General features: G+C 31.3%; 1 protein-coding gene across 2 annotated transcripts in view; it reads left to right on the top strand.

Moving 5' to 3' along the window:
- Positions 1–1,028: 1,028 nt before the first annotated feature.
- Positions 1,029–10,387, top strand: part of LOC130894935 (clustered mitochondria protein homolog) — a 32,144-nt gene continuing 22,785 nt past the window's right edge. The window contains exons 1-4 of one of the 2 annotated variants that reach the window (XM_057801981.1): positions 1,029–1,343; positions 1,733–1,896; positions 5,946–6,261; positions 9,962–10,229. In XM_057801981.1, coding sequence (XP_057657964.1) covers positions 1,244–1,343; positions 1,733–1,896; positions 5,946–6,261; positions 9,962–10,229 — 848 coding nt within the window. In that variant the 5' untranslated portion in view covers positions 1,029–1,243. The remainder of the gene's footprint in view (positions 1,344–1,732; positions 1,897–5,945; positions 6,262–9,961; positions 10,230–10,387) is intronic. The other variant, XM_057801982.1, reaches the window with a different exon arrangement.

The raw sequence follows: 10,387 nt of genomic DNA, 5'->3' as shown, positions 1-10,387 counted from the left end.
CTGCAAGAGATCTTCGTCTTCTGTTTCAATTGTTCCCAGGTGTAATGCTCTGAAGTTACGTAGTGTCTCACACTGAATGTGGATAGAGGTTTAGTCCTCTGTGCAACAGAATCTGTACGCTGTATCATCTGTTGGGTTTAGCGTCATCAGGTATCCATTGAAGCGACAATACCTCAACAGGACTTAGTATTCGTAGGTTGCACTTACTTAGGCTGATACCTTCAGCAGTTCTTCTCTGATTATAGTGTTTCAGCCCCTGTAGATTGTCCCAGTAATTTACCTTCTTTTCCAATTCGTTTTCTATTGTTCTGTAGCTAATACCATAGAAAAGTTCAGGTCCCATAAAGGGTGTGTCTGCTCCAGTCAGCTATTTCGTTTCCCTCCATTCCTCCATTAGGCATATCCTTGATAGAATATGCCTAAGTCACTAAGTCCACATGATAGCTCGTCTGCTACTAAGCTCCATATGAGTGGGGACGAAGCTCCCCCTTGTGGACATCCCCTATTTACAGTAATAGAAATGGTGTCTTGTCCTATCTTCAGGAGATGACGCGGACGGACGTTTTGAATTTTGTGAAATCTTCATGATGCACTTTGATGCGAATCCAAATTTCCTTAATATTTTTAGACGAGAAAAATTTTGTGCAAGTAAGACACAATTTTCAATACTGACGCCCCCAAAAAATTTGGGTGGAAATTGTTAGGGAAAGATTTATTAGTCGTTATTCCTTTCGCGGAAATTTATCAACCGAGAGAGACTTGGAACATCTTCATGCTTAGGAGCCTAATTGCAGCGTTTCATAGTCCAAATAAACAAAAATGAACATTGTACGTTTCGTTATCATAGGCCTAAATATTAAAAATGGTATACTTTGGTGTTTGAGCGCCACAATCCTACAACATTTGGTTTCAATTTAATTATATTTAATATATAATTATATCGACAAAGTTGTAGACAAAGTACGGATCGAACTTTTATAAAATGCGCGATTCACATGATTGGCTTCCTACAAAAATACTATACTATTGTATCTTTTGTCTATGGTAAATCTTGATTTTTATATTCCAAAGGTTAAAGGATGGTGGTGTAGTGGGGGTTAATTTCAAAGCACGTGCTTAAGGAAATGTCGAAATCATCCTGAAATCTCAAAATTAAGGAGTATAAAAATAACTGTGCCAAAGATATATTATACAAAATAAATTGCATTCAAGGCTAATAGATTGTTATAAGAACTTAACAACAATGGCCTTAGGAGCTTCTGAAAACGATGCGAAATTCGATACGGAAGCTTTGGAATCCAAAGATGAATCGTTGAATAAAAAAGTTGACGAAAATGTACAAGGTTCGTATATTTTGTGTTTTTATTCTGAATATATATTCATACTGTGAATTTGAATTATTTTGTTACGTAACTACACATTTATATAAAATTTAAATGGCATTGGCGGCTAGTTTATTACAGCCTTTTTGTTTTTATATAATTGTTGAGTTTTAAATCATTCCAATTATTAAAGTAAATCTCGTTGATCAACATTAATATTAGATAAAAATTTTTGATTTTTAGTGATACCTTATAATAAATAGTTTTTCAATAAACAGTTGAAGGTGAACTCAAAATATTGTGAAATGTTTTTCCTGAAGCTATTTAGAATTTTTTTTTATAAAAATGGCTGATTAAATAAATTACCCTAAATAAATATTCAGATATTTAACATTAATATTCATATTTAGAAACCAAAGTAACCAAAGAAGAAATAAATAAGTTAGTGAAAGATGAAGAAGAAAAAGAAAAAGATGATACAGAAGGCAAAAATAAAGATGAAGTTATATTTATACAAGATGTTGGGTTTTCAGTGAAGATTATTAGTCCTGGTGCAGAACCATTTGATATACAGGTAAAATAGGTTTAGTAAAAGTTCAAATTGTTTATTTAAAAAATTTTTGAGCACTATTGAAAATTACTCATGAAAATAAGAAATATAAGTGATGGAGTTATATCTATTCGATCTAGACTGAATTTTGTTTCATTTATCACTATTTTTAATTCCTCTTTCAGTGGAGGTGTATATAATCTGAGTTTATTGCATGTAGTAATTAGCAGCTTTTTCTTAAACTTCTTTTACAGTTCAAGGTGCATTAATACTCAGTGAAAGGGTAGTATCCTATGTTGCTTGTACTTTGATCCATTTCATCAAAACAATACAGAAAAAAATTTGCTTCCTAACAGAATATGCAATGTGTAGTATTATAAATCATTAGATATATAATGGTACCAACAGTTTCTCTACAAGGCAAAGTGTCCAGTTTTTCTTCACTTCCCTTCCCTTTTTTGAGACTGTCTGTTAGTAAGGGTGCAGTTGAACTTTTGCAGTCCTTTAGAAACGCTAAAGGTACTCAGAAAATCGAATATATTGATAAAAGTTATATTACAAAACACGAAAGTCAAAGTAACATCTGGAAATACTAACAGAAGAAATAAAAATAAACAAAGGAGTCAAACAAGGCGACTCAATCTCTCCAACTGTGTTTAATATGAATGTAATGAGAAAAACAAAATTGAATAATAAAAATATTGTAATGAACCAAATACAAGCAGTAGCTTATGCAGACAATGTAATAATATTGGCTAATACAAGAGAAGAATTAATAAATGCAATCAAAAAATTGGAAACAGAAGCAGGAAAAAACAAATACATGAAGGTAGCAAAACAAGACGAAAGAGAAATTGACCACCTAGGGATACAGAAATATGTATCTGAAACTGTATCATTGATTATCTAGGAATAATAATAGGACACACATCTAAAGAAAGAATAAGGGAGAGAATACAAAAAGTATATTGATCATTTGGAAAAAATAAAAAGTTACTCAAGAGTAATATTAATAAAAACAACAAAATAAAAATATAAAAAACATTAATAAGACCAGTGATTGCATATGCCATGGAAAAAACTTTCATAAATAAAAGGGAAGAAGAAGACCTGAAGATAATCAAGAGAAAAATAGTGAGAACTATACATGGACCACCTATTACAGGAGATAGATAGAGAAGATTGAAGAAAAATAAAGACATAAAAGAAGAACTGGGAGGAGAAATTATAAGGTATATATAGGGTGTCCCACGACTAGTTAAAACTAGCTGTATATGGTAAAATACTTATAGTAAAATCATGAAAATTTCTACTTTTGGGTATTTGGATACAATCTTTTTAACTAAAATATTTTCAAAGATGGTTATACCGAAAGTCGACTGTAACTTTGTTTTTTTAAATAGAACACCCTGTATATTAATACATTTTTGAAATCTACGTAAAATTTTGTATACTTTTGTCTAAAAACTTTTTTTGAAAAATGCATACTTTTTGACTTATTAATTTTTTTGTAAAAAATTTGACCCTTGCAGACCCTTATAAATTATTTTTTTTTACAAGGATACCTTTAAAGATATGAAAATGGTTTCTATTCGGTTGCTTTTAGCAAGGTCACACGTATTTGAATCTATGTTGAAAATTTTTTCATTTTATACAGGGTGTGTATTAAAAGTGTTCAAAGTTTAACTTCATAATTATTAAATTTCTTTACTTTTTTGAATAGAACCAACCGGTTTTTTCTATTTTAATGCATTCAGAGGTAAAAAATAAGGCAATTTCATGTATACTTTCCTATACCTAAACCTTACTGTTATCCAGATATTAAATGTTTTCTGTATTTAAATTGAGAACGAGCCGTTTTTAACGATTTTCTAAAGCATCGACAATTGACCAATGACTGTTAAGTAAGTGTCATTTATTACATAGCCTACTAAAAGTATACATAACAAATTAATTAACTTGTTAAAAAATACAATAATAATTCAAAACCTCAAATATCTCGGAAACGACTAAAAGTTGAAATGGGATTAGTAAATACAATTTGATTTGATTTTATTTACAGATTTTGACAAGATAAAGAAAAATACTTTTTTATTTCTTAGTGCTTGTATCAACGGGTAAAATAAAATTTAAACTACACCTGCATCTCTAAAAATTTACAGAAAACATTTAATATCTGGATAACGGTAAGGCTTAGGTATAGGAAAGCCTTATTTTTTACCTCTGAATGCATTAAAATAGAAAAAACCGGTTGGTTCTATTAAAAAAAGTAAAGAAATTTAATAATTATGGAGTTAAACTTTGAACACTTTTTATACACACCATGTATAAAATGAAAAAATTTTCAACATAGATCAAATACGTGTGACCTTGCTAAAAGCAACCGAACAGAAACCATTTTCATATCTTTAAAGGTATCCTCTTGAAAAATATAATTTATAAAGGTCTGCAAGGGTCAAATTTTTTACAAAAAAATTAATAACTCAAAAAATATGCATTTTTCGTAAAACGTTTTCAGACAAAAGTATACTAAAATTTTAAGTAGATTTCAAAAATGTATTAATATACAAGGTATCCTGTAGAACCGGAAGTTGACCATCTTTGAAAATATTTTAGTTAAAAAGACAGTATCCTAAAATGTGTGTATCGCAAGGGATAAATCGCCAACAGGCAGAAGAAGTATTGGTCGACAGAGAAAGAGATGGTGTGAAAATCTGGATCCAGGAGACTGAAATGGAAGAAGAAACAGGTGTTAATCCTACCATACAAGAAGGAAGAAGTATCCTAAAATCCAAACGTAGAAATTTTCATGATTTTACTATAAGTATTTTGCCATAAACAGATAGTTTTAACTCATCGTGGGACACCCTGTATAAGCACAAAGATTAAATTGGACAAGGCACATCATGAAAAGAAAACCCACAGAAATAGTGAGGAGGATAACACATTGGTATGGACAAGAGGCAGAGGTAGACCCATAAATCCTGGAGAAACCAAATTGAAGAAGATACCAGAATCCTGGGAATAGTAAACAGAAAAAAAAAGAAGAAAGCTATGACCAACAAAAAACTATAACAAAAGAACAAGGGTAGTAATTCACCCCAATAAAGGGATATATAGACGCCCCAATGAGGATGATGTAGCGGAACTAGTGCTTTCAGTTTCAGACATTCAAACTTAATCCTCTCCTAATTTTGATTAAATCTTCTAAATATTCATAGGAAAACTTGATACATACAGTAGGCTGTTAATTTGAAAAAAAAATTTTCTGGTTTTCCAGGATTCTTCTCTTGCTCTTCAATCTATTCCTGAAGTTATTTCTTTTAAGTTTTTTCATATTATTTGTTCTACCAATACCATTGTATCAGGAACACATCACAACCAAATAATTCCGTAACTTTGTTTAGTGATCCATAGGAACTTCAAAAATATTTGCATTTGTTCAAATTTAAATTTTACCAGCAATATTAGATCAGGAACATCCTGGTACTTCCACTATAAACATATCACTATATAAACAAACATTTTTTTAAATTCAAATTTAAAAAGTTGCTCTGGCTTGTTAGTGTGTTAATGCTTGGTTCAAAATACATCAGGTTTAAAAAAAGTGGAGCTTGTAAAATGTTGTAATCTATCTGTGAGGATAATGCAGTACCTTAGGAGACTTTTATGATAGTAGAACAGATTTTAAAGTCAGTTTAGGCGAGGAATTGTTGGGATGTCTTTCGAACTCTGAAACAGATAAAAATGTGCATAAATTGAAAAAACCTGATCGTTTAAACAGGGGTACTGGAATATTTGCGAAATAATGTGAAGGAAGAGACTCAAACAAATGTCCAATCCGTTTATATATATATATAATATATATATATATATATATATATATATATATATATATATATATATATATATATATATATATATATTATATATTTTTCCTATAGCTGTTTTTTTATATGTTTATAAATTAACTCATTAGTCAGTATTCATTAAGGATAATTATTTTTTTCATTAAAAAAATTGTTTTAATTATATTTAATTCATGTTTTAATTTTAAACTATATTTGAAACAGGTTTCAAGTATGGAGCTAGTTCAAGAAATTCATCAGCTATTAATGGACCGTGAAGATACGTCTCACCGAACTTGCTTTTCTCTTCAACTAGAAGGGAACACCTTGGACAATTTTGCTGAACTGAAAAATATCGAGGGATTGAAAGAAGGCTCAGTTATAAAAGTTGTAGAGGAACCTTATACAATGCGCGAGGCCAGAATACATGTTAGACATGTTAGAGATTTACTCAAATCTTTGGACCCAGCTGATGCTTACAATGGAGTTGAATGCAATTCTCTCAGTTTCCTAAATACCATTACTCAAGGTGATATTTTAGGTAACTTTCTAAGTGCTTGAATTACAAGGGGAACTTAAACTTTAAAATGTTCTGTTTAGGATTTTTTCGTTAACACTGGATAATGAATTTTAAAGATTATATATTTAAAAACATAGTGGTAAAATACGTGGTAGGTTACATAAAAAAGGGTAAATTATGAAATATTATAGTTGAATCAACCAACATGCATGCCTGACAATACAATCAACTAATTGCCAAAAAATAATTTCCTTTCCCAGCAACAATTTATTTATTTATTTAATTTCAAATATTCCTTAACCATTTTAGACTTGATTATTTGTTAATTTATCACTCTTATTGCTGTTTAACTGACAGATTTTGAAAAGACTCTAGTAGGTCGAAATGTCAAATTTTTACCTGTTGTTTGCCTAGAATATAGACCTAAAATCAAGATAAATCATCACGAAAAATATATAAAAAGGTCTGAGAAGTAAAAAGTTGAAGAGAATTCCTGTAGTTTCCGTCCAAATTGAATTATGAAAATGGCTAGAAACTTCGTCCGAAGTTATAGGAAAGGAATTTTTACCACATGTGTCTTTCATTCTGCTCAGTTTATAATTCTTCCTTTTCTGAATCAGGACTCCTGATAGTAGAAGCATTGACATGTCATTCTACGATAATGTGCAGTTGAGTTCTGTCTAGGACGACCCCCAACGCTGCTGTTGGATAGGTCTTCAAGGCCCCTGGGATGCAGATTTTTTTATTTATTTACTTCTGAGCATCCTGTCATTTTGATCTGTAAAGTTTTGTTAAATTTATTTATTTTTAAACTTAATTTTAGCAATCGCTACCACCAGCTAAAAATTTATATTCGAAGAAAAGAAAAAGGGATGAAAAGTCGAAAAAACTGTCAACAAGAGATCAATAATAGAAAATATTAATTTTTTTACCAAAAAATCAATAATTTTTACTTTATAACAGAGACAATGTATGATGGAGATCCCCAAAATTGTTTAATAAATATTTAGAAAAATTGAAAATCAATATTTGGACTTGTTGGAATTTGGCGGGTTTTGAAACAAAAATAAGTTTATGCTACAAAGGGGTTGAGCTATAAAAGCTATACTAATTGTAATTTCTACTTTTTTAACACTTTAATCACGTATAGGCTTAGTAAAACAAATCTTTAATAAAAAATCTTGACTCTAATAATTATTACAAAAATAAAATTTAACATTTTGTAAAAAGTAAATAAAGTCTATATTGTTATACTAGATCACAAAATATCTGTATCAATTTCCTCCTCAACAATAATGTTTTCTTCTTTTTCATTGTTGAGATCTTTGGTTTCATTGTTGAGATCTTCAGTTTCATTGTTGAGATTTTCGGTTTCATTGTTGAGATCTTCGGTTTCATTGTTGAGACCTTCGGCTTCTTCGGTTTTCCAAATCTCGATAGAATTTTAGCGTCTCGTGGTTTCTCCACCCTTGCCCAAAGTGCTTTATTAGCAGTTATCATCTTTTGCCATGCCCACTTAAGGTGGTATTTGATAGAGCAGTGACCTGTTGGAAGACCGACCACCGGTTTCATGTCATTTCTGGTCATCACGAGAAGTTCTTTAGACTTCTTAGCTAATATGGTTATGGTTTCTCCAGTAAGACTCCATTTGATTCTTTAGCGATTTGTTCAGTTTGTTATTGATATAGCATCTCATGTGGTCACAGTAGGGCTCTAGTCCAAGGTATGTACCTAGTTGTTGCTCCTTTTTGTCAAGGTTATCTGCTTCCTCTACAATTAGCTGAGTTTCTTATATTTAGGTTTATTTCGTTTTTGTATCGAAAGAAAACGCTCAAAATTTCTTTTTTCTACGGCCGTGCGTTTTAACCCACTTTCCCGCACGCATTTTAGTTTTGAAAGTGTCACTTTCCCGCACTAGTGCGGATAAGTGACATTCTTCAAAGGAGAAACAACTATCAAACCACCCGGGTTTGATATCAGTTGCTATGACAACCCAAGCGTGTAATTGTTACTAAAACGTCAAAGTTGTTCAAAACGTCTTGGAAGTGACCGAATAAGAACGATCCTCTTCTAAATTAAACCACATTAAACCGAATCCGATAGAATAATATTAATGGATTCATCCGACGAAGAACTTCCCGAAGCCATTTTGAAGGCTGCAAATGAAGCTAATTCCGAGCTGTTACCTGCCAAATCCAGACTAAAGTATAAGAAGAAATACGACCATTTTGTTACATGGTATAAGGAGAAAGGGGGCAAAACTTATAAGGAAGAAGTATTTCTGGCGTATTTTTCAGACCTAAGTAAGGTTTTGAAATCTAATACATTATGGTCCCGCTATTCGATGGTAAAAAGTTTCTCTGTTCTACAAATGACTTAAAACTGTTGCCGTCATCGTCATCTTTATGCGACCTGCAACCGATGCCATCCTCACCGACGTCATCTACCTTCCAGTTGAAACCAAATAACTCCACTGGGCCGGCAATTCTTACTAGTCTACAGAATACAACAAATTGTGTTTTCAATATTAATATTTATAATAATTAGTAGTTTTTAGTTAAAATTTTGTATATTATTATGTTTGTTGGAATAAAATTATTTTTGAAAAATGGGTTGGTATACTTTTTTGTATATTATATGGTCGTAGAAAAAATAATGTTCTTTACTCATGCGTAAAGTGTCTTTCCCGTACTTGACCGCTTGCCCGAACTCCGCTCCGCGCCGTTCGGGACAACTGCACTCGCGTGCGGGAAAGTATCACTTTCCGCACTTGTTAGGAAAATAACTATTTCAGGTGGTAGCTTTTGGTTAAGTAATGTTGACATTTGAGTGACAAGCCAAATATCTAATTTTTCTAGTAGTATTATAATTTTTCCTATTTGATGCCGTATCTTGATAGTATTACGATATAAAATTAATGCCTACCTCTTAAAGTCTATTCAATTCGGTCAAAAAAAAATATTCACTACAACTTAACCAGGAAATTTTTTTTAAAAGAGTAACATTGACAGGGGCTACTATTGTATTGAAATTATTTAGTAACTCTGCTAATAATTAAATTAAATTTTGATGTTGACCTAGATACTTCTTTCAGTGTGAAAAAAAAATTAAAAAAAAGCAATGTGTCTCATACAAAAATACTTTACAGCCTTTTATACTAAAAAACAACACAGTTGACGTCGTTGAATTTGTAAAATTCTTCTACAGTCCATCTGAATGATAGTGAGTAGCTTTACTCATTTATCAATTCTTCTAGTGACCTAATCACCCTTAAATCATCTTCTGTGTCTCATACAAAAATACTTTACAGCCTTTTGTACTAAATATCAGCACCATTGATGTTAATGAGTAGCTTTACTCGTTTATCAATTCTGATATCCATATATTCACCTATTAGATATTCTGGTTCAATACCGAGAAAATTAGCAATTAACTTGTTCACCCTTTCGAATAAACCAACTTGGTCATATAACGAGCATATTCTTTCTTGTTATTAATAATCATAAGAATTAACTTAGAATAATAGATGATTATTATTTTGTTTTGAAATTCTGGTCATGTGGATCTGATATATTTAGTTATCGACTCTTTTCCATCCCATTGAACAAAAACTAAATCCGAATCTTATTTTATTTGGAAATCCAACCTAAAAAATCTTAGTATATATAACAAATTTTAGTTTTGTTTGTATTTTTATATTTGGTGTAATCTAATGTTTCAGAAAAGAAAAAAATGCGTCCTGAAAGTGTCGACTGCACACCTCCTGATTACATTATGCCAGATAGCAAAGATAGATCCCTGATAGCACTACAACCTCAAATTAAAGAACAAAAATCTCCTCAATGCGTAAAAGTGTTGACGTCTTCAGCTTGGAATCCACCTCCTGGTTATAGAAAAATTCATGGAGATTTAATGTATCTGTACGTTGTTACTTTGGAGGATAAACATTATCATATATCAGCGTGTTCTCGTGGATTTTATATAAATCAGTAAGTACGAAGAATCAACTTCAATTAATGGCACCAAAAAACAGCAACGACATACGGGGTATTTGCTCAATAAAAAAGTTTCGTGACGCCATCCGCCATTCAAGATAAAGGGCGTTGAAGACTTTTTTTACGATTTTGCCGCAACTACTGGCAACATT

The sequence above is a fragment of the Diorhabda carinulata genome, chromosome 6, assembly GCF_026250575.1.
Source record: "Diorhabda carinulata isolate Delta chromosome 6, icDioCari1.1, whole genome shotgun sequence".
Lineage (NCBI taxonomy): Eukaryota > Metazoa > Arthropoda > Insecta > Coleoptera > Chrysomelidae > Diorhabda > Diorhabda carinulata.
Note: the sequence above shows the minus strand (reverse complement) of the source record. Positions and strands in the feature narration are given on the sequence as shown.